Below are 25,569 nucleotides of genomic sequence, written 5' to 3'. Positions count from 1 at the left end.
GGAGTGCAACATTTTATGACTTAAGTGCAGCAGAATAGACCAAGCCAGCAAGGCAAAGGGGTGTTCACCCACCAGTCTCTTTTAGAAGGGCACTAAATGACAGGCTCAGAACCGAGGAACGTAGACTTCTGGAATGCCTCCGCTTGGTATCACTGTGACTGTGGCAAGGAAGACTTTCTCGGAAGCCTTTCATATTGGTTGCTCTACGCTTTGGGATCCAAGGCTCAGGGAGACTGTTTTCTTATGGCAGAGAAAGCAGCCCAGTATCATCAAAAGTTAGCCTTTGTCTTGCACTGAGGCACTTCCCTTTTCATTTATGCTCTAGAGGGGGAAAAAATGGCAAAAACAGCACTGTCTAAATTGGTGATATGCCAAACAATACATCTTTTTTTAAAAAAAAAGGGAGGAAGAAAAACAGATATGAAACACTCCTCTGCAATTCTAATCTCAGGTGCCTTCTAAATATAATTTTTCTTCTTTCATTTCCAGACTCCTCCATTTAGCCTTGTCCAGCCTCTTTCCCATTGCAGCTGTCTGCTCATTAACCCATTCCTTTATAGAATGCATTCCACTGTATTTTCAAAACTTTTTTTCTGTTTCCCATATTTACTTCGGTATCTAGAATTCTGCCCAAATCATACATCCAGATCTGTTCCATAGCCACGTTAGATTCCCCACCAGACTTCCCTGAAAATAACCTCTACCTGGTAGTAGAGCTAGATGAGGTCCTAATTCCAGAAAATGTCTTTTTCAGAAGTTAAAATAGTTATGAATACCCTATTTCACCAAAGTAGTTCAGCTGTTGGCAGGCAATACCTTGCTTCTGGCCTTCTTATAAGATGCTCACCATTCCTTTCTGGCTGCTGCCGTCACCCTGCAGGTTGAGGAAAGGGTTTGTTTGGGCTGTAAGGACAGGTGGAATAACAGCTCCTGTTGCTGACATCAGGCTGTTCCCAGGGGCACTGAGCGGTGGGGAAGCCATCAATGAGCTGGCAGTATTAAGCTGTTGAGGGGAGATGGAGGCCAGGAGAGTACTGTTGGCAGCTGATGGTGCATTATTGCTGGAGTGGAGAAGGGATGTGGTGGTCACTGGGCCAAGGCCAGTCATTGAGGAACCAGTCATCTGGAGCCGCTGCAATTCTCGTTTGTGCTGAATTTGCTGAATCATCTGGAATATCAATGTCTGCTGCTCCTAAGAACCAAATGAACATGATCAGCTGCAGAAAGATTGTAGCAGCTCTCCCTCATATCCTATACCAGAAGAGTTAGAAAAAAAAACCCATGCCAAATACTGCTGTTCTTATGATATGTGCCTTATAGTATTTACTTGAGAACTGAAAAAAAATCTAAAGAAAAAGTGACCCAATGTTTTTGAAAAATGCTTCTATGAAAACAACTGCGTTTGTCTGTTTTGCCTGCTTGTGCACTGTATATTTTTTCTCTTTTTAATCATACCAAATACTGAAGGAGCTTTTGATACTAAGCAGAAGAGATGAGTCTGAAATGAGACATTATTTGTAAGCAATAGCAATAGCACTTACTTAAATACAGTTTCACAGTGCTTTACAGCCCTCTCTAAGTGGTTTTCAGTCAGCATATTGCCCCCCCCCCCAACAATCTGGATCCTCATTTTAACCGATCTCAGAAGGATGGAAGGCTGAGTCAATCATGAATCGGTAAGAATCGAACTCCTGGAGTGAGCCGTGAGTTAACCTGCAGTACTACATTCTAATCACTGTGCCACCACAGCTCTGATAAACTAATTAAATAGTTTATAAAAAAAAACATATTCAAGTCTTAAAAAAAGAAAAAAAGTCTTGATAATGAGGTAGGCAATTGCTTGATTAAAATAAGACAGATTTGTGCTGCAAACCTCTGAATTAGCACTACAGCAATCTTTAGCTCACTACTGCCCTCTACTGTTTGTCTAGGTTTCAGTTGCTCAAATCCACTCCTGTAGTTTTCATCAGAAAATCATGGTTTCTTTTTATATATATCCACAATCAGTGGTGGGATTCAAATATGTGAATAACCGGTTCTCTGTATGGATGCTGCTTCCGGAAGTCCATTCTGGGCCTGGGCAACAAAAAATTAGCTACTGGTCGGCTGAATCCCATCACTGCCCACAGTACAGGTAGTCCTCAAGTTACAAATGTAATGGAGGCTGCCCATTCCATTCGTAACTCAAAAACTCATAGGAGTGAATCTCGTACCTCGAATGAGATCACTCCCTGCGTGTTAAAATGCACACGGCTTGTTAAGGGAACATGAGGCAAAGGCCTCCCCGACTCGCTAAGATACTTCATGCTTCTCCCTCCCTTCCTCCAGCGCCAGACTTACCTTGAAAAGATCCGTCTCCTCTCTGCCATGCTTCCTGCTGCCGCCTGGATCTGAGGCCGGGGGATGCTTCTGCTTGCCTCCAGAGGCCAGATCTGGGCATCAGAGGCCTTTTCCAGGCTGCTGCTGCCTGGACATATGGCCGAGGGATGCTTCTGCAGCCCTCTGGAGGCCCGATCTGGGAGTTGGAGGCCTTTTCCAGGCTGCCGCCACCCGGATCTGAGGCTGAGGGACGTTTCCGTGGCCCTCTGGAGGCCCATTTCCAGGCGGCAGTGGCTGGAAAAGACCTCCGAAGCCTGGATCAGGCATCCAGAGGGCCGCAAAAGCATCCCCTGGTCTTAGATCTGGGTGGCAGCAGCCTGAAAAAGGCCTCCAGCGCCCAGATCGGACATCTGGAGGGCCACAGAAGTGTCCCCTGGCCTCAGATCCATGTGGCAGTGGCCTGGAAAAGCCCTCCGGCGCCTGGATCAGGCATCCGGAGGGCCGTGGAACAGAGGCCTAAAGTACCATTAGATCACGTGAGATCAGTAGTGTGAGATCTCGCTCCACTGATCTTGCATGATCTTGCATTACTTTAGGCCTCCATTCTCTGCAAACGCACCAAAGGCCTGGAGCAGCCAAGAAAGCAAAGGATCTTGATCTTCGCAGGGTGATTATTGAAGGCCTAGCGCCTAGGCAGACCAGGGGTGGGGAGGAAGGGAATAACCAGGGTGAATATTGCAGTGCGGTTGCTCGTAAGGGTGAACGACTGCCGTGGTGCCACAATTTTCGTAACTTGCTCATAAGCACTAGGGGGTGCTTATCGCGTAACTTCAAACACTTGCTAAGGGAACGCTTGCAACTTGGGTATTATCTGTATCTGCTCCCCATCATTATCTGGCAACTACAAGGAGATGGGAAATGTCTGCTCTGGCTTTCAAAGGAAATTCTTTTTCACTGAACATGGAAATTGGATTTTGTCTGAAGCCCAGACACCAAGGGAAGTAAGAACAGCAGTCTGGTTCTAATTTGTTCTGTGATGTTGACAAAACATTGTCTTCTTTTGAAAACCCTATACCTCAAGTTGATGCCTTGCTGTTTTAGTTAGTAGTTGTTCCTCAGCAGTTGACTGATGAAATGTTACTTACCGAGTTGAGTGGCTGCGATGTTAAGAGCTGCTGCAGTTGCTGCAGTTGAAGCTCAGGCTGGCTGAGCAGCTGGCGCTGCTGCTCTGAAAAGTGAGTCACACTAGGCATACTGGAAGAAAGATGACAAAAAGAATAGGTCAGTCTGTGTGACGCAGCACTGCTGCAAAAGACAAATTGAATTCCACAACTTCAGAATTAAAATGTTGCAGGGGAGGGGGAGGGGGAGGAAGGGGCTTGGAAAGCTTGCTTATTTCTCTTGTGCTACCCAATCTGGTTTATTTAAGCATACCTCCTCCTCCTCCTATCATTATCATCATCATCATCATCATCATCATCATCATTGATCATCGCACAGTCAGCCAGATGTTCAGACTGGATTTGGCATTTTGTCTACCTATCGAGTCCTTACCAAGGACCTGGGATAGGCAGATGTGGATTTTGATGGTATTACAGATATCGTCACAGGATGGAGGCAGTTCCTAGTAAGGCCGCCTTTTGCAATTGACTAATGGCGAATTTGTCAATGCCAATGGCGTTCAAGTGGTGCTCCAGTTGTTTTGGGATTGCACCCAAGGCGCCTATTACTATTGGTACTACCCTTGCTTGCCTTTGCCACAGTCTTTCTATTTCTATTTGTAGGTCTTTGTATTTTGTTATCTTCTCCAGTGCTTTCTCGTCTATTCTGCTGTCTCCAGGCACTGCCACATCCATCATCGTCGTCGTCGTCGTCGTCATCATCATCATCATCATCATCATCATCATCATCATCATCATCATCATCATCATCATCATCATCATTATTATTATTATTATTATTATTATTATTATTATTATTATTATTATTATTATTATTATTACCTCTGCCATACTAGAAGCCAGAATAGTAGGGTTCAGGCTATATTTTAAAAATAATTTAAAATACTTTTACTTATACATGTACACCCTTCCCCAAATACCCAACACTTATAAAGGTGAAGCAGATTGGCTAATGCTGATCCCCCTTGTCCTGTTAGATCGACCAGCTGCTTTTGACCTCATTGACCATGCTACCCTAATAGAATATGGTTTTGCAATAGTTCTACTACTTCCTACATGAGTAATTCTGGTCAATGAATGGGCAGGGGAATCAATATTCAAGCCTGTATCCTTTTATATAATATGTCATAGGACTTGACCTTTATCCCTTTGCTAATTAACACATTCATGAAGCTTCAGGGAGAGGTCACCTATGAGCTAGGGTGAGGTATTATCCATATGCTACTGTCGCCAGTTCTACTTCCCATTCAGAGCCAAGTACAAGCTGTTGTGGAACTGTTTACTCAGTGTCTGGATGGGCTATAAGAGTCTGGATGGAACAAAACAAGTGGTGGATAAATCGCAACAAGCAGTTGTTTGTCCAGTAGCTGAGCAGTTATTTGTCTAGTAGTAGTTATGTGGTGATTGAATGCTCCCCCTAGCATTAGAGAGGGTCACACTGTTCCTGAAGAAGCAGGCCTGCAATTTGGAAATGCTACTGATTCTTAGCTGTACCCAGATGAACAGATGGAATTGGAATCAGCCCAATTGGCTGATCCCCCCCTTGTTCTTTGAACAAGATACTCTGGCGTCATGCTCCCGCTCTCATTATCTCCATATTGGTTTACTGGGTCTCTCTTAAAGCCTGTCTGGTCTTGAAGTTGATAAAAATGTAGCAGGCCACATGCCGAGGGGTGCAAGCTAATTGCAATGTCAAGCCTATTTTACGGGTGCTGTCCAGGTATTAATACCTTTGACTGATAAAGCCAAAAAGAGTAAAGCTTCAAGATATCTAGGTGACCATACCCTCCAATTTGAACCTGGCCAGCCTGACTATTCAGTTTGGGAGGCAAAAGGATCCCAGAGGTCTGGACTCAATGCCTCTCTCTCTTCTACTCTTTTCACCTTCTAAAATATACTCCTCATGATATATTATTGGCTCCTTTCTTTAAATTGCTGTTTGGAAAGGACTTAAAACACAGTTTTTCCAACAGGTGTTTGAGTATGAAGCTCACACTTTTCTTATTCTGCCAGCATGGGTTATTTTAAACTTACTGCCTTTCTGATTGTCATTACAATATGTGTGGTTCTTATTGTTCCTGGGGTTTTTTTTGGTTATAAACCACCTAGAAATATGTCATTATGCAGTGAAAAAATACCAGGAGTAAATAAAAATAAAGTGGAATAAGTCCCCGAATTTAAGGCAATTTTTTTCCCTTAAAATCTGCCTCCTAGAAACTTGGCTTCTTTCTTATGGTCTTCCCTCTTTCTTACAGAGCCTTACCTGCTTTGGCTCATGGACAGCTGCAGACTGGGTGGACCACTGGTTTGTGCCAGTATTGGATTCTGGGTCTGGGTGGCCAAAGTGCCATTTAAACTTCCTAGGATGCCATTGATGGGGATCTGTTGTCCTCCTGCCAGACTGCCAAGGAGACCATCCACAAGGCTGTGAGTAGCTGTGGCACTTCCCCCATGAACAGTCCCCATGGCTCTGCTCAGGCCATTCATTGGTGGTGGTGGTGGCTGCTGTTGGACCACAGTAGTTAGAGGAAGTGGGGCAGGGCTTTGCTGCAGCAAGGGGAGAGGTGGAGGTGTGCTGTGGAAGGACAGAGAAGAGCTGCTTCTGCTTGGGCATCCTGAATGAAGGTCCTGGAAAAAAGAAAGAAAGAAAGAAAGAAAGAAAGAAAGAAAGAAAGAAAGAAAGAAAGAAAGAAAGAAAGAAAGAAAGAAAGAAAGAAAGAAAGAAAGAAAGAAAGAAAGAAAGAAAGAAAGAAAGAGGATGGAGGGAGGATCATTTTCAGCAGTTTTTATACACACACACACACACACACACACACACATATACATACATACATACATACATACATACATACATACATACATACATACATACATACAAATTTCACCAATAAATTACCAAAATCAAATTATACTATAGCACAGGAATTAAGAGTTTTGTTTAAAGAAACAAAGAAGATAAAAACCTTAGGCGTTTGAACATTGTACCCAGTACTTCAGGACTCAGCAATTTAGGCTCAGAACACAGATGCAAACTAAAGAGAAATATGACAGGTGGGACCAAGCTTCTGTCATCAGAATTGGCCCAATATATTCTAGTGTTTGAGCTGGGCAAAGCCAATGGAACATTACCTGGGAGAACAATGCACCGATATTTCAAGTGGACAATTTATGTGCAAATATAGTACCAATGTATTTCAGTAACAGGTTGCACACTCTTCTCAGTCATTGTGCTTTGGCTCTGCCAGAATAGTCTCACCCAGTGGCATTCAGAATGCATGAACCATGATAGTCTGCTAAGTGATAACGAAGACCTGAAAAGGAATGCCTCTTACCTCAGAGGAAGTGGACAGTGTATTCTCGATACCAAAACTATTCTTGCATGGAGAGCTCTTGCTGATACTCAGTGAATCACTGTTGCAGGCTAGAGGGGAAGAGAAAGAATCAAAAGGACATTTTGTTGTTTCCCTGAGCATCTTTTCAGTAACGAGTTAGCACTGCACTAATTCAAAAGGTTTTTCTCTTGGTCACACTATATTATTTCCCGGGGAGTTCCCGGGGTTCTGTCTGGACCACATTTTAGTTTTCAGTTTTAAAATGTATTTGCTAATGATCTATTGAATTTTCCTATATTGCAAAGAAGTTCAGAACAGAGGATAAAATTCGCAAAACATTGTAGTCATAACAATAACTCTAAAAACAAATCCATTAGAAACAGCACATAGCAAAAGTACATTTAAAAAAGGAACCAGCATCAACCATCCCTAGTGCTAATGACTCAGAAGCTTTTGTCTGATGTTGGTCAGATGTTGTCAATGACGCCTCTTTCAAGAATCAAAAGCCACTGCAGTTAGGTTTGCTTACTGTTAGGAGCTAGGATGTATTGGGTCTGGCTTGAGGGGCCATTGCTGGTGGTCACCACTTGGAAGGGAACAGAGAGCTGAACGTTTAGAAGCTGCAGGCGCTCCTTTTTAGCTGCCAAAGTCATAATCTGCTCCTGAAGGCGCTGGTTTTCTTTCTGTAGTGAATGAAGTGCCTTGAGCATCTCTACGACTACAGGAAGTAGAAGGGGGAGAAGGAAAGGAGAGAAAGTTGAGAATGGAAAATGGAAGGGCAACAATGTTAATACAATTAAAATACATATGAAATGGGGGAGAAAGGATTTACAAGAATATTTAGTCATTAGGGAGTCATCGTAATGGCCATTAGCTTCAAAATGACCAGCATGACCTGCCAATCAAATTCCCAGTCATTTTTAATGCATTGTATGCATGTAAAAAGGAACATGGCTTTAATTACCTTAATGTGCTAAACATGTTTTTTTTGGCTTCTTTTTAATAAGCAATATATATATAACATTGTGCTAATTATACCTGCTATATAATTATCTCAAAGTTTTTCCATTGCTAAAATTTAGGGGAAAAAACCCAGTAAAGTATAACAGGTTCCAGGAATGTTAAATTTAAGCAAATGTAACAAATATAATGTTAAGTCTAAACAAAATTATATTATAATGGAATACTTACATATTTTACAGTCTAATTAATCTGACTGCATATACTTGTCTGTACAATGTTTATATTTAGGAGTAAAATAAAATGAAAAGTCTGAAAAACTACATTCATACTAATTGAAGAGGGTCCAAAGAGCTGCACCTTAAGTGTATCTCAGTTTCTACAGGTTATTCCAGCTTTCAACAGCCTACAATGATTAAGAATTTAGGGAGTAGCTTAATGCAATTAGAAACTTCTAAGCTGATAAAGAGAGTATAAACTTCTTCTAATATTCCATCTATGAGTTTGGTCAACATGTTATGGACACAGTAGAGCCATACATATTGAACAGGTAGCAATCTCTACCCCTTTGATGGAAAGAAAGAAAAGAAAATCAGAGAGACAGGACGATGAGAGAGCGAGCACATGGGTGAAGCCTGGAGTTATACATCTAGACCTCTTCCATATATTGATTGAACACATGACCAGAAGGTGTATCTACTATCATCTAGAAAAAAGTATAATCAACTGTTGGATTTTTTTTATTCTGATATCAAAAAATGTCCATTGGGAAAAAAATATAGCACAGGGTTTCCCCCAATCTTTAGAATTATTGTTTCAAAAAAGAATTCAGAGAAAAGTTTATTCCATGGGAGTGGGAAGATTTGAACTCATCTTCCCAGTCTCTCACTTTGATCTACTAGCTGCCAACCACAAATCTCCCATTGAGGTTAAATTATAAATCCCAGATCTCTACCTAGTATCCATAATGGTCAAGCATGATGGGAATTGTAGCAAAACTAAGCACTCTCTTCCTTCCTTCCCATGACTGGTAGAAAACATCTCAACTGGCAGAAAGGACTTAACCCATTAATATTCACATTAATATTTGGAAGAATGATCTTAAACAGTTTTCTTTAAGGACAATCTCCTGGACTGTATCAAGTTACCATTTTCCTCTGCCTTGTGATGGAACAGTCATGGGGAAGGCTGCCCCACTGCAGAGGTTAATGGAGGGTACTATAGAGGCTTACTTGACAAAGGCTTTGCCTCTCTTTGGTTGCCTCAGTGTTCACCACAAGGGCACAGCTGTGCTGTGCAAGCTAAAAGCAGCCTTCCACTACCCATTCTGCAAAACCCAGAGCATCCCTACAATAAATAGGATCAGAATTTTTAGTTTATTGTTTTCATGGGTTTGTGGGACTGTGGCCTTAAGCTCTGCAGCATTAGAGACATTGCCTAATTCACTCCCTAGCCCCTGTCAGACTAGGGGGCCTATTTTTCTGTCTTGGTGGAGTTTGGGAAAAAAGTCCCTGCAAAACCTCTGAAAGTTTCTTCCAAAGGGCAGAAAAATCATGTCTCTGCTCCATCCAATGACACTCTTAGGTTGGTCCACCACATTTTTTGCAGCCCTCAAAGACTATTTTAAAAAAATGTGGCCAAAGACCAACAAAATCGCACATCCTTGCCTTAACCCATTGACCCCTTTCATAACTCACTATTGACACCAGCTTCTCCATTGCCCTGTTTCTCCAGGAGCTGCTCAATGTTTGGTGTGGCCTGGGGGACATTTTCCAGCTGTCCACTGCTAGTTGATACAGTCTGGTCAAAGAGAGTGGGGAGGCTGCTGATGGGAGACCTGTTATGGTGCAGGACAAAGCATCATTAATAATCAATGTTCTTCTTCGTTTCATAATAGCTGCTTTATGTTTGGAAGGCCACAAAAGTTGGGGGGTCAAGGCAGAGACACAGAAAAGCTAAATTCTGAGAATAAAGTATACAATGCTGATTCTGCATAGGGTTTGCAGGTATTTTATTATTATCAGCCATAGGAAAAAGCTACCCGTCTCCTCCTTTCAAGAATATCCTTAATTATTATCTGAGGCTGCTTTATTTCAATTATCTCAGCCTACCAGCCTATAAATTTGGTCTCTTCTTTTATTTGATATCTATGATTCTCCAGATGCTGCAGTCTTCTCCAATAGCAAGTTTCCTGGTTACAGAAGTAAAAAAATATATAGATAATTCCAGCTACCAAGATAAATTTACACTCCCTTCTTCCACAAGAAAGTATGTGTGTGTTTGCATGTGTGATACAGGAAAGACAGAAACAATCACACCCAAGAATTCAAGAATTCAAGGACAATAAAACTACAACATCTTTTAGGAAAAGTACATATAGCCATTTAGATTTAACTAAAGCTTTCAGAGTCATGACATGTAACTTAGTACTAAAGACAAACTTTTATATGCAAAGAATTTGAAACCCATAACTGAATTGAAGATCCCAATGGAAACTCACCTTTGATTACCTCCAAATGTTCTTCATTCTACCAGCATAATTTAAGGTAAGAGCGGGGCACTTATCAAACACTTGCTATTTCAAATGATTAAGAATTAGAAATATTTCCTGTTCTATTGCAGATAATACAAAGTTCCCCTAAATATTCAGATGTATCTTCTCCCCATCCTTGCAGTTCAGATGTTATTGGGTACACAGAAAGCAATGTGAACATAGCTTGGTAAATAAGCCACAAAAGTGTTGAGCATACTAGTATCTCACATCCTTACGATAAACCCAGCGCTTAATGATAGGGTTATGATCTGACTGTATCAATTTCCTCCTTTGCCTCTGATAATGGTGTTCTGATTTTGCTTACGCAGTTAAGTTAAAACCTGGGGTTTGGTAATTTTCCCACTATTGTATATGAATGTTATGAATTGGTGGAAAGTCATAAGCCAATCATAGTATTGCTGGGATAAGAGATTTTAATTAACCGATTACTCTGGTTAAAGAAAAGACTTTGTTGAACTTTATTTGCACTTGGAAACTACTGTTGGATTTCCTGCTAGAAACTGAAAGAAATGAAAATTTAATTTTGGGATTCAATGATTAGAACTGTTTATGACTATAGAAATGTTATGATAGCAGTGTTCCAATATCTCAGGGGTTGCCACAAAGAAGAGGAAGTCAAGCTATTCTCCAAAGCACCTGAAGGCAGGACAAGAAGCAACGAATGGAAACTAATCAAGGAAAGAAGCAACCTAGAACTAAGGAGAAACTTCCTGACAGTTAGAACAATCAACCAGTGGAACAGCCTGCCTCCAGAAGTGGTGAATGCTCCAACACTGGAAGTTTTTAAGAAGAGACTGGACAGCCATTTGTCTGAAATGGTATAGGGTTTCCTGCCTGAGCAGGGGGTTGGCCTAGATGACCTCCAAGGTCCCTTCCAACTTTACTATTATTATTATTGATTTTAGAATAAGAGGTTAATGTATTTTATATATGTATCTACTGAAAAAGTTGGAAATTATTCTTCTCCGCCCCCTTTTTCTTTCCTGTTTTGCTTTCCCTCTTTGAAGTTCTGATTTTGCTTTTTCTTTAATCTCTTTTTTCCTAATCCCTGTTTTTTTTTTTTGTCTTTTTGCCTTTTATCTTTTGCTGAAATCTAATACAAATATTTTTTTAAAAAAAAACCTTCCTGCAAAGCTGATAGGTGAGATGAGGTGAGGTGGAGTATTGTTTGGTAAGGCTGGAGAGTTAAGTCACCCTGCTTATCTCTGGTCTAAGCAGGCTTGTTTTCAGAGCAGTTTCTTTCTGGAGTTTTGAAAGAGCAATAAACTTGCGGTCAAAACAAGTGAACTATTTGGTGATATGGAAGGACTGCCTGGTAAAATTCCCTGCTTTACTATATTGCTCCCCCAGCTGCCAATTAATAGTTGGGCTGCAAAAAGCTCCCAATGTGGAAGGAAAAAAAATAGGATAGTCTAAGAATTATAGGGAAAAAGACATCTCTTTACTGTCATATATTTCTGATTAAGCCATCGTCAAAATAGTTGGTGAAACACATCAGCTTTTTTTTTTTTTTACTCACCTTGCCATTGTTATAGATTGCTGCTGGTTTAAGAGGAAAAGCACTACTTTACAATAGCTAAAAACGTTTTTAGCCTCTTTCGGGCTGAGGGCAAGAGAAAGGCAATGTCACGGGGAAGTGGAAGAATAAAGAGATTGTTATTTGTAGTATGCTTAGATACAAGGGGGAAAACCAGAATCTAATTGATGGATGTTCTTCCTACTGGCTGGTGAACATGATTGCATGGGGGTGGTGACCAAAGTCAGAGGAGAAAATGAAACATCTTGCTTCACTTACCAAGCAAGTAGTACATGCATAAATTGAGACAACACCATTCAGGAATGACTTGGAACAAATACAGTGCAGGCAGGAAAGGAATTGGTAAAATGGCAACAGCAGATGCTTTGCTTTATGCTTCCTCGTTGCTTTTTACTGATTCTGGGTTGGGTGAAGAGCATTTAACTTAGAAAGGTTCTAAGCTAACAAGAGTCAGGAAAATTTCTATGGCAAGAAACAAGAACATTCAAGTGGCTGGTAGTCCAACACCTATGGACAGATGGCTAAATTAGGGTTTGAAGAAATGTGGAAAACAGTTTTTTTTAAAGTAAACTGATATTGCTTTCTCTGCTCTCTAGTCTATTAGGTGAAACAGCCCTCTTTCTGATCTCATCCTATCCTTGACATTCCATTACTGCCTTCCACATACACTTTTGGTAAAATAAACTTACATGGAAGAAAGACTTTCTTGGGGTGATGACCCTCGGCAGGCAAAATTGCAGTCTTCCAAATCTGGTTCTGGAAGTGGAAAGACAAGGAGTGATTTTTTTTGTTTCAACTTAGACAACTGTACCCCCTTCCCTCTTTCCAGTTCTTACAAAAGATTTATATTTTTGTAAGTATACTTTTGTAAGTGCCCTCTAGATGTATTGGACTTCAACTTTCATAATTTTCAGCCAGCATGGTCAAGCATGTCCTATCATTCATCTGCCTTTTTTCTGATTCCTTCAGTACATCTTGCCAGAGGAAAAACACAAGACTGATGACATCTTATGTCACATGTCCTTAGAAAGGATAGCTGAACAAGCAATGAGGTAGAGGAATAATATGGCCATATAGCACTGGCTACTGTTGGCAAATGTCAAGGAACAGTCCTTAGGAGCTACCTGATTGTGTTTACCTCTGCATCCCACAAAATTTAAGATTGTATAACCTGAATATGTCAAATTATGGCTCCAGGAAGTGTCTCTCCACAAATCTTATTTCCCCAAATCTCCCTCTTTCCAAGCTTTATTTACATAGGAATATATAATATTTATGTAATTAGTATTTTACACTATTACTATGCTTATACTGCTTTAAAATGGAAATCTTCTTCCTATAAAGCTCAGTTTTATTGTGTACCTCTCTAGGCTTGCCTCTACCAAGGTTTCAAGGGATGCTGTTGGTTTCATGTGCCAGCAGAGGGCAGGCGTGTGCAACCACTGTCAATCTGCAACATGTCTCATTTTCCTGGCACTTGAGCATGGCCTGCTGGATTGACTTTCATAGGAGCCTCAGGTCATGTTTCTGACACTTGGCTACTATGGTAGTTTTGAGCTGTATATTAAAATATATATATCTGGGGGACATCAGGTTGTTTGCCGTGTGCTGCACTGAGTTGCCAGAGAACTTGTTCTTTGTAAAGTATGTGTTTTTCAATAGAGAATAAATTTGTCTTGCCCCTCACTCCCAAACTGCCTTTGCTTTGACACATGGAAAGATCTCAGGATCTTCTCAGAAGCAGGAAAGAGAAGTAAATATGTAAATAGAGCTGATTTTTGGAAGGCCATTTTCTAAAGAGATCCATGCTTGCATATAACTTTTTTTTTTAAATTTCTGTACCTGTTCTGTTGTTTTCAGATTGGTTGAGCAAAGGATTTAATGATAGTCCAGAGGTGAGGGGACTTCCAAAAATGTGTGAGGAAGGGAGGCTAAACGTGGATCCTGCCAGTGAGAAGACCTGTGAAAATGGAAAAAGACGAAGAAGAGAAGAAAAACTCAATCATTTTGTTTTAAGAATAGTGTCTTCTCTCCTGCTTTTCCAAAAGTCCTTCATAATGCTGAAAGGATTATCTCTTAGTGGAGAAGCAGCCAGTTGATACATTGCCTGGAAAGGATCCAAAACATTAGTTTCATTTTACTTAAGGGACACAAGCTCACTTTGTTTTAAAATGAATGTTTATTTAAATGATTTTGGGTTTCTTTTCAGCCAAAAATGTGGGACGAAACTTGGCTCTGCCCATCCTTTGTCTGGAGTAAATGTGTACAAATAAATGTATGCTAGTAAATGCAAAGCCAAAAGCAATAGCTCTAGCACACCCTGGATTGTCTGGATTATATCACTGAAGGAGGAGGAGGATAGTCATTTCAAAGAATAATCACATGCATATATTGCTTTATGTTTCATTAGAAGGTGACACAATGCTAGGAACCTATGCTTGAAACCTGCCACTGGCAAAAAGAGTTGATTCAACAGAATAACAAACACCTGAAACAATCTACCTGAATAGCCTCTTTTTTTAAACTTGCTAAGATAATACCTTTGTTTAGTGGTATAATTTAAAAACTGTCATTGAATTTTGTGGGATTGGTGCTGGTAGACACTGGAGGACGTGCTCGGTAAACAATTGATTATTTAATTACTAGATTTATATCCTATATTTGTTTTTTACAAGTGTACATAAGGGTTCCACCTCAATCCTGTGAGCTGGTTTACCCCTGAAGTTTCCAGCTGGCTTCTGTGCCTCTGGGACGATTAGGACTCAAAGTCTTCTAGCTTCTAACCCTAGCACCACAACTATTACCCCAAACTAACTCAGCATATATGTATGGATACCCTTCAATAATAATATTCCGTCACCCCCGCCAGACCCACGTAAGTGAAAGAGATGCAGCCCTCAAATCTGAAAAGCTTGATCATTCCTAGTTTAAGAGAAGCATTCATGATCTATTTTTTATTAATAAAACACAAACACAGTTCATCAGTTATGCATGGTTACTTTCTGTTTCATATTTTTTAATAAACATATACAAATACATTATCACTGAAAAAGTAGGGTGGTCTTATGAGTAATTCTCAAATTATGAGTAATTTGAGAAAAGATGAAGCCTCTCTTCAGTCCTAAGACATGTCATAAATGATTAGTGACTGATGTTTAAAGACCTTACCTGGGTAGTAGAGACGGAGGAAGAGGAGGAAGATGGGATGGTGCCAGCAAAAGGTGAGCGGGTGAGCTGGGGGAGTGATGAGGTGCCTTGGTGAGCCAGAAGATTAGAGGAGAGGGGAGTGCTGCACACGGTCCTCAGCATCCCGCCCCCATGAGAAATGGGATCCTTGTTACTGGTATAGATCCCTGTATGAAAAATATTAATGTCGGGCTTGAGACAAAACCATCAAGAAACACCAAGAAACAAAAAAAAAACCAAACAAACCCCCCCCCCCCCATCTGTTAAGAATTGGCCTGGAGATGTTGTTTCATTTTCCTTCCTTCTTTCTGTCTGGAGGGACTACATCTTTGCTTTACTCCATCACCTTTGTGAAACAATTCCATCAGGGCCTGCCAATGTTATTCCCAGTTTCTAGAATATGATCAGCTGAGATTAGACTCTTTCAAGGTATAATTATTTCATATTTCCTTATTTACTTGTTCATTTGTTTGTAAAATATATTGCCACCCATCTTACCATGGGCTAATTCTGGGTGGATTACAATATTAAAAAAAAACTGTACAAAACCTAGATCTCGGAGTCCTAGTGGACAATCACTTAAATATGAGCCAGCAGTGTGCTGCAGCTGCCAAAAAAGCCAACACAGTGCTAGGCTGCATTAACAGAGGGATAGAATCAAGATTACGTGAAGTGTTAATACCACTTTACAATGCCTTGGTAAGGCCAACTGCATTCAGTTTTGGTCATCATGATGTAAAAAAGATGTTGAGATTCTAGAAAGAGTACAGAGAAGAGCATCAAAGATGATCAGAGGACTGGAGGCTAAAACATATAAGGAACGGTTGCTGGAATTGGGTATGTCTAGTTTAATGAAGAGAAGGACGAGGGGGGACATGATAGCAGTGTTCCAATATCTCAGGGGCTGCCACAAAGAAGAGGGAGTCAAGCTATTTGTCTGAAATGGTATAGGGTTTCCTGCCTGAGCAGAGGGTTAGACTAGATGACCTCCAAGGTCCCTTCCAACTTTATCATCATCATCTCATCATCATCATCATCATCATCATTTAAATAAAATACTATAAAAATCCAGTTACTAAGCTCTAAAAAGATGGGGAGGGAGGAGAGAATTGGATGAGAAGGAGGGGAGGTGGGATGTGTTATTAATCTATCAGCCATCCCCAATGTTCCAGTTGGTTTATTGTGTGTTTTGGACCTGAGAACAAAATTGTATTGCCCTATGTAGCATTACTCTATATAAATATAAAAAATATGCTACTGTCATTCTTAGCTCTCAAGAACTTTGTGATTTGGATTTTGATGTACAAACCCTTTTCTTCACTGTCCCTTCACATTTTTTTTTTAGGTATTATGTCTTTTAGCAAATAAGCTTGAGGGTCGTGATTGACCCTCTACAATGATAAAGTGTTTTGGGAACTATTTGGATAAAAAGTAGATATATATTACCAGGATTTAGGATCATATTGTTTTTTCAGATATTGCTGAAAAACATTAGCAACTCTAAAAGTGATCATGCTCATGGTATTGATCAGGAGCAATGGGATGGAAAAGTCATATGATCTCCACTTATTCCTTAAGTTAACAAACTGACACTTAGAATAGTACTCATGACATCATTACCACAAATTATAACTCTTAACCATATCAAAGACCAAATAAGGTATATAGTCTTGAGGGTGATTAGAAGCACTCTTGCTTTTATCATTCTTAATGAGCTAAGCTGTCTCTTTGATTAAGATCCAAACAAAATTATTCTGCAAGTATGAATCAAAAACAAGGTGCATATAGTACTGATTGACCACCCAAGATATCACTAAGAATGATGAGCATCTCTAGGTAGTTTTCCCAAAGAAAGGAAAAATTGCAGTATAGGATATGATTATTATTTGCACACACAATGCATATCACCACAATCCTGCCTATTTTCTCTTGTGTGGGCTTTGTTGCTGAATACCGTTCCATGACAAAGCAATGCTGTTCTGATGACTTCACCTTTTGGCTTCACCTGGTTTATCAGCAAGAGGATCCCATGTTTTAAAATTAGAATACAGGTAGTCCTCAACTTACAATTCATTTGGTGACCATTCGAAGTTACAATGGCATTGAAAAAAGTGACTTATGTCCATTTTTGACACTTATGACCACTGTAGCATCCCCATGATCAAAATCTGGATGCTTGGAAATTGGTTCATATTTACGACAGCTGCATTGTCCTGGGATTACACGATCAACCTTTGGGACCTTTGACAAGCAAAGTCAATGGGGAAGCCAGATTCACTTAACAACAATGTTCCTATCTTAACAACTGCAGCGATTTAACAACCATGGCAAGAAAGGTCATAAAATGGGGGAAAAACTCATTTAACAACTGTCTCACTTAATAACAGAAATTCTGAGCTCAATTGTCGTAGGTCGAGAACTACCTACATAGGATGCTGCCTTACAGCAAAGTCAAACCAGTCTCTCCATCGATCTGCAACTCTCCAGGATTTCAAACTGGAGTTTTTCCCAGTCCCACCTGGAGATGTCAGGAATAAACTTTTTGCATGAAAAGCACACAATGTGTCTCTGAGTTAAAAGGCTTTCCCTTCATCTTGGAAAAATGGTGAACATTCTATAGCAATGGAATCTATATGGGCTGTCTTTTTCTATTTTTTTTAGCAAGTATATATATTTGGCATTTGGAGCGCACTTTACTTTCACATTATTCATAAGCTGTTTTAAAAAAAAATAATAGAGATAATACAATTTTTACATTATTTGAATTGTAAACTTCACAAATGTTCTGGAAATTTCATGTTCATCTTTGAAATTGCATTTTCTGTATCTGATTGCATTTTAATTGAAAATGACTTATCATTTCAATAATATTGGTTACTTAGCAGCATGAATAGCAGGGCTATCCGGATAGATATGTCTAACTTTGAGATATGATATCTTAGGTCTGTTTTGTTTTTTTTCAATTCTGAGAAGCAAGAAAATTTCTTCTCAGCTATGGCCTAAATGGTTAAAATCCAAGAATACTGTCTAGGTTTTAAAACAATTTGATATCAGTGATGGGCTAATGAAAAAAAGAAAAGTTGTTAATGCTCTGAGACAGATGTTCTCCTGGTCAGACAAATAACAAATCAAGGAAATGTTGGACCTTCCATGCTTTTCTTCCCCCATGGAATGCAATTTATAGAGTTCTTCTTCTATCTCCTTAAGATTCTGTGCGGTTTCTGCCGATCTTGAGAAGCTGAACTATTAGTTCTCGGCAGAAGCACTTATGGGGGCAAAAGAAGTAATGGAATGGTGCATTGCGATGGTGTGATCCAAATCACATGCTTTATATACAAAAAGTTGAGTTTTGTATCTTGAGATACGCACAATCAAATTTTTTTTTTGTTTATCCTAGGTACATATGGATATTGGCTTAATTCCTGTTCTTGGAAATCTGATCAAGACCATTTTGCAGCCTCTTCTATGGAGCTGAGGGAGAGCAATTGCTCATTGGCAGGGATTCCTTCATTATGGTCCCTGTAATTCCTCCCCTCCATCTGTAGCTAAAATGCTCTGAGGGCCTTGCAATATTTGCCCCCGCCCCTGCTTCTTAGTTGCTCCAAATCCTCCTCATAAAAATAAATGAGGTAAAAAAATTAACAAGAGATTACTGTACTGGCCATTTTTTTGTGTGGATGGCTTTAGATGGCTCAGTAAGAGGAAGAAACCTAGGAAAGAGAATATTAGCAAAATATTCTCTCTCTCTTTCTTTAATTTTTTAAAAATCAGATATAAAGTTTTAAAAAACGTTATCCCTTTACTAAAGAGTATATATGAAAAATACCTACAACTACTTTTTTATTGGCTAAAAACCCCTGGATGGGCATAATAGTACCTTACAGAAAGAATAGGGACTAGCTCTTTTTAGTTTATAAAAGTTGAGGATCCAATATTATTGTTCATTCATGAGTACCAATTATCCCTTTACTCCATCTTACAGACATCCATACCAAGAATTTCCTATCTCCAGAGCTAAAGGCTGAGGTATGCATTGAACTAGATTCAAATCATATACGGGAAACTCCAAGTTTGATTTCATACCTTCCAAAATAAGATTTCCTTTTCTCTAGCAGAAGGTTGAGTATGCAATAATAAAATTTCTTAGATTTAATTGTACAGTGCTTTCCACTTTACTCTTTGGGAGTGATCTCCAATGAAGACAGTAACATCTGAATGAAGAATTGGTTATGTGCAGATTTTGTTCTTGCAGACAACAAACTGGAATACATGTTCTTTGGAAATTAGCTAAAGCTAAAACCTACTTTGACTATTAATTGGGACAGCAAACATTTATTCCACACACCTATCAATTATTCATACAGTTGGTCTAAAATAGAGCCTAAGCGGATGAGCTGTGAATAGAAGCTGCTCAACCATTTCTCCACTAGTGACTTGTAGCATCTTCTACAGTCATCTAACCATCATGGTGCCAAAGTAATAGCAGTGATATCATGCTTTAAATAATTTTAATGATGACTGGGTAATGCTATCAAAACAATGCAAATCGCTAGTGGAGGTACAATTGACATCTTACCTTCTCAAGTTCAGCCTCCCAGCTGCAATACAAAGGAAGTGATACTTAATTCATAAAGTTGTAATAGCATAATTGCAAAATAATGCTTGTTAAATTTGGAGATGATAGAATATTAAAAATATATTATTCATAATATGCTAATTATTATTTGGTATTAAATTCCTCCAGTTTAAATGCAGTATCAAGTATAGGGATTGTACAAAAGGTTATTCTTATTATTAGCATAATGACTGCCATTTTGCTTCTTACACTATGCTTGCGTTAGGAATGCCATTTTGTGAAGGCAGGAAGATCACGTACACAGACCCAGAGACAGGGGAAAGAGCGGGAAAGTAACGAAAGATGATTGGTTAACATTCTGTGTGACAACAAGTGTCACTTTGTGATTGGTTGTTATCTGTATATAAATAGAAGTGCCTAACTGACCACTGTGTGGCACTTCTGAACACAACTGCCAATGTTTAGGACAGTGTTCCACCCAACAACTTCAATTGGCCAAATAAAGTTCTGTATGACTTGGAAGCCTCCGCTTGAGTCTCCTGATTTGCCCTGTTGGAATCTCAAGTTCTTTGGATATCTGCTGACCCTTACACAAGAGGCAGCAATTAATGGAACAAAGTAAGAATCACAATGTTTGGAAACATTCTCAAAAAAGAAGATTTGTCAATTGGTGACAATTTTTCCTATTTTTTAAAAGATCTTGTCCAGATCCATTGGAATGAGGCTTGGCAATGGCTATCTATGATGACAAAAGGGGGAATTTGAAACTGTAAGGCATCTACATGCAAAACCCTTAAAAACCCTGAGGCCTAACTAAATTATGTGTCTGATAGAAAGACAGCAAATTACTTGAAGAAAAATGTAGATTTGGCCACCACTTCCTTAATTTTTAATTTGCAACCTATTCAAGCTACATTTCCCAACACTGCTAATCAGTAGTTTTCAGAGAAAACCTGTGTTAATATACTGTAGCAAAATCAAAATCAAACTTATAAAACATATTACAACACACTCTGTTAAGGAGTGCATTTTTTCAAAAGTCAGTGAGCTTCTTCCTGATGAATATCTTAGCCCATTTCTGTGCCGATGAGCATTTCCACCCAAAATTCTTCACAAAATGGTTTGAAACAGATCCACAGTTGAGACTGGGGGATACTTTCTGAATACCAGGAGCATAAGACAAACCCTTTAAATGCTGTCCTTACCAAACCTATTCCAGGGTGTACAAGTGAGGGAAAGCAGGAGAATAGGAAGATTATATGACCACATATTTCCTGTTGGGGAAGCAGCAACAGGCCTGACTCACATAAAGACATCTGACAGTTCCTTTTCAGGCTTACCTTTCTGGCCTGCAAAATTCCATGTGACCAGTATATGGAAGCAAAGAGTTTTCTGCATCTCTTTACTAATATCTGGCCATTGTCCAGATTTTTTGAAAGTCACATGCACTGAAAATTCTAATTCTTTATTACCAACAATTGCAATCCTCTTAATTTGCACAGCCCAATTATGGTAGCTGTACTTTACACTCAGAATTGTTGACGAAATGCACATGGAGATAACAGCAAGGGGAAACAGCCACCATTCTTTTCTTTTTTATATTTTGTTTCTAGAAACCCTACGTACAAAAATTCTTGAACACAGATGCTGAACCTCTATGCAAGGGTGGCAGAGATAAATAATTGCTCTCTTGGGCCCAGGAGCCAGGATAAAATGAGAATATTCACCCATGAGGGTATAGAGTACCCACAAGAGTTTTCCGATCTGCAGTAATTAAAAGGAAAATGTCAACTTGCCAATGGTTTTGAATAAAACTGCATCAATCAGAAATCCCAAAATAGATAAGACTGGGAGATCTGTGATGCAAAACACTGCTGTGAAAATCCTTTTGTCATTTTGTGTACAAATTTTTGTTGTTTCTGACTAAAAGAAGTATGCCTCTAAAATAGGGTGAATTAGTGTAACCAGAATGTGCTTCATTAGTCCAAGGACACCCAATTGAATTTGTGTCTAAGGCAGGACTAGAAATTATAGTCTCACTGTTTCTAACTTGATGCCTTAACCACCACATCAAGCCAGGTCTCTTACCTGTTATACAGAACCATGACTTTATATACTGAGCCACCCAGCAATTTTATGAAGGAAAAAACCCAATGTTCTAGCTGAAAGGGAACCCAATTTCCTACATTCTTACTACATTACTTACACAACAGAAAAGAGATTACTCTACTACATTATCTTGCACATTATGCCTATAGATTCAATCAACCGTCCCAGGTATTATAACCCACTGGTTCAGATATCTTAACTGAGATTGAGATACATTTCTTCTTAAGCACCTTCCACACCTCCTTCTCTGTCTGTACAGATTTGAAATAACTCTCCACTAATATTCTGTCCCTACAGTTGGCGGCTGCCTACACAGCAAACCAATAGGGCATTAAAAAAAAAAAGTAGAGGATGACACGAATTTGGCAAGCGGAAGAGCCCCTATCTTCACTTCCATTTAAATGGATCCTGGCATACTCATAGGATTTGTCTAATCAGAGTGCAAGTTTGGATGCTACTTCAGATGCAATGTCTGCATGCAAAAAATAGGTTTAAAAACAAGCCTTGGCCTACAGATTCTGTCATCCGAGAGCTAGTCTTCCTTGAAGGTTCTGCACTCAGAGTCCAGCGTAATGTATGTCAAAAATCAGGACTGTGGTTGTTGGGCGGACCCACCACACATAAAAAGCCTCTCTTTCTTTGAACACAATAGAGGGAGGGAAAAGAAGGGTGGGTGGGTGGGTGGAAATCTATTGCCAGAGGCTGAGATTATAGAAGGCTTGTGGTTTGTAACAGCTCCACCCTGGAAAATAATTACATCCTGAATTCTCTCTCCTTCTTTTCCTTGGCTCCTCCCCTGCCTTGAAGTAGAAAAAGTAAAAGGCTGCAGTCACTAGGAAACCAGAGAGATGCTAACGTCCAACTCTTCCCGCTTCCCTTTTTTCTTCTTCTTTCTTCTTTCTACTTACTGTGTGACCTGAATAGAAGTGTTTGGGAGCAAGCCAGATAGCGACAAAGCAGCTGCCAAATAAGCGAGCCATAACGTGCTCAGCCTTGGGGTTCTTTACTCTTAACCCTTTCTTGCAAAGTTCACAAGTAATCATCCCAAGAACAGGTGAGTTCATTACCTTAATGGTTTTTTTAATGTTGCTTTCTTTAGCTTCTCAAGGGTCAAGGAAATATGCTATTTCAAGTTACGTAGGGGTGTTGGAGAAGCAGCAGGCATTGCTTGAAAAAGATTAACAGCAGTCATATCACCTGGGCTGCAATCTTTATATAGGTCTAATTGGCAGCCAGACCACTGAGACAAAAGAAGAAATTGAATGCATTGGATTTTACTGTCTGCCTTCTGCATTCGTTCTAATGAGTTGTGTATGCTCAGATTCTACAAAAGCAACAGAAAATGGGCAACGGAGCATAAACGAGGCTCTAGGGAATCTCAGCTATTTTTTAAAAAATAAAAATAAAATTAATATCAACCAATCAATAAAAAGCTTTAAAAGAATGATAACATCACATACAAATAGATGTTATCCTACAGTGATGCTTAAAAGTTTGTGAACCCTTTTAAGTAGGATTATCATTTGAATGGGAAACTACTCAAGTATTTCAATCAATGGGATGATAATCAAGTGTGAGTGTGGGAGGTCTTGTTTTATTTAAAAACAAAATTCTGGGTAATGTATTCAATACTGAAGTTTGGCCCTCACAGTAAGGTGTGCGGAAGTGTGTTATGGCTTGAATAAAGGAGATTTCTGAGTAAATCAGAGGACTATTGGAAGAAAGTTCTGTGCCCCATTGACATCAAAGAAGAACTTTTAGGTTTGAATGAAAAATGTTGTGTTTGGCAAAAGAACATTATCCAACCTGTGAAACATGGTGGTGGACCAATAGTTTGATATTAGCTTACTTTCATAAAAAAACAGGCTAAGGCAATGCTTTGTTTGCTTTCTGTGTGGATGGCTCCAAATATGATGTGGTATTGGGAAGTCAAGCAGAACATTGCAGATATGGCAATGTACAGCATACTGTACACTTGGTTAACTTCTGTTACCATCTCCTCCTGAACATCTCTGTCAAGTAAGAAAAGCTGTATGAAACTGAGGAATCTACAAACTGTGAAAATCTAGGGGAATCTATAAACTTCATCCAGAGAAGATTCCTCCCCTTCAACCTGCTTTACAAAGGTAATTGTGTTTGGGGGACATTAGCTTACATTCATCTTAGAATTATTTGATTGCCTAGCAAACAACTCATTTCACATTAAGAAATGCAGATAGCCCTGATTAATAAGCCTAGAAACAAACAGTCCAGGATAAATGAATTAATAGACACGAACAATAACCAATACAACTGAGGAATTTTGAAGATAGGGATGAAGGAAAAGCAGCACTTCACAATTTATAAGACACAGATAATTATTCTTGTTCTGTGCATGTGTATATAAACTTGCTTTTTTCTATTATTTTCAGCCTTCAATGGCAATAGAGATATATGATTGCAACATCACTAGAATGAGCAGTGATAACTTCTCTCAGTTTTAGAGGTGTGATGGAGTTACAAGAACAGAAAGTGATACTGAAAGCACAGCAGTGTTGGCTTAGGAAATTACAAACCAATTAAAAAACTAAGATGATTTTTTGCTGGCAGAAACAGAGCACCCCTGAGATTAAATCCCTATTTGCTAGATTCATACAGTAATCTAAGCTACAAATCGAGGATTAAAAAGCTGGGTTTACATGGCACACTTGAGCCAAGGCCAAACAACCACATTATGGATTAACATAATATAATTTCTCAGTCATCTTGCTATGGTATGTGCTTTTAATAAGAGTTTCTCAATCAGGGTCAACCTGGAGGGAAAAAAATTCCTAGTAAATATATCATTGTATCATCTCTTACCTCATTTTCCCAGAATCACAAATCCTATACTTCAATCAACTAAAACATGTAGCATCCCGGCCAGAGGCCACAGGAGGAGCATGTTACCTACCCGATCCCAGAAGTGGTGATTCTAGGCTGAGGCTTGGAAGGGTGGATCCATGACTGAATGAACGTGAAGAGCCACTGATGCTGGAGCTGGCCAGGGATCCCCCAGAGAAAGGCAAAGAAGAGACAGCTGGAGTCCCAATCAGTTGTGTACCTGGCACTTCTTTGTTCTTGCTACCCTTGGGCCTTCCTGGTCCATGCTTGCTTTTCTTATTGGCCTTGTGCTTTTTTTCTTTCAGGACTTCTACTTCTTCCCCACTAAGAGATGGCATGCGCTTGTGGCTGCTGCCACTGCTGACTCCACCACTCCCACTTGGGGTGCCAGCAACCGAGTTGGAGGTCTTGTAGTCCACAGGGGAAGCATCCCGTCCCCTCTGCTGACTCACAGCCGAGGTAGAGAAACGCATGATGGAGCCAAAACCTGAAAAGATCACCTTCTGCTCAAAGACATCACTTTTCTGCCCTTCTGACAGTGGAGAGCAGTGGGAGGAAGACGAGGATGAAGAGAGGGGTTTGTGGTATTTCTCTTCCTCAGGCTGCTGCTGCTCAAGCTTCGGAAAGGTTACAAAGTCCTGGGAGAAGGGCAAGGAGCTGCATGACGTACCTGAAAGAGGATCAAGCAGAATCCTGAAATCTACAGCAAGCCGACTGGAGATGTTCTAGCTGAGGCTCTCACATATATCTCATCTTGTACTTTATAAAGTAAAAGATGGCTAACAGCTCCCTGCCTGCTGATCACAATTAAATCGATTCAAAACTACAATTAAAAGATTTGAACTACCAAAAATCCTCATCCCATTATAAACTAAAAATTAGCTTTTGTGAAGTAATTGCATGCATTTGCATTCATGAGCCTTATCTCCATTATTCATAATAAATAAACTCTA

At 39.7% G+C, this 25,569-nt stretch overlaps 1 protein-coding gene across 1 annotated transcript in view; it reads right to left on the bottom strand.

Moving 5' to 3' along the window:
* Positions 1-276: 276 nt before the first annotated feature.
* The window catches only part of MLLT6 (MLLT6, PHD finger containing), a 101,205-nt gene continuing 75,912 nt past the window's right edge, over positions 277-25,569 (bottom strand). Inside the window, exons 10-20 of the mRNA XM_029283061.1 lie at positions 24,687-25,286; positions 15,052-15,236; positions 13,726-13,843; positions 12,573-12,639; positions 9,490-9,629; positions 7,362-7,550; positions 6,833-6,921; positions 5,764-6,128; positions 3,465-3,573; positions 848-1,192; positions 277-321 (exon numbers count right to left, since the gene is read on the bottom strand). Coding sequence (XP_029138894.1) covers positions 277-321; positions 848-1,192; positions 3,465-3,573; positions 5,764-6,128; positions 6,833-6,921; positions 7,362-7,550; positions 9,490-9,629; positions 12,573-12,639; positions 13,726-13,843; positions 15,052-15,236; positions 24,687-25,286 — 2,252 coding nt within the window. The remainder of the gene's footprint in view (positions 322-847; positions 1,193-3,464; positions 3,574-5,763; positions 6,129-6,832; positions 6,922-7,361; positions 7,551-9,489; positions 9,630-12,572; positions 12,640-13,725; positions 13,844-15,051; positions 15,237-24,686; positions 25,287-25,569) is intronic.

This window comes from Protobothrops mucrosquamatus, unplaced genomic scaffold (assembly GCF_001527695.2).
Source record: "Protobothrops mucrosquamatus isolate PMUCROS unplaced genomic scaffold, P.Mucros_1.0 scaffold10, whole genome shotgun sequence".
Classification (NCBI taxonomy): domain Eukaryota; kingdom Metazoa; phylum Chordata; class Lepidosauria; order Squamata; family Viperidae; genus Protobothrops; species Protobothrops mucrosquamatus.
Note: the sequence above shows the minus strand (reverse complement) of the source record. Positions and strands in the feature narration are given on the sequence as shown.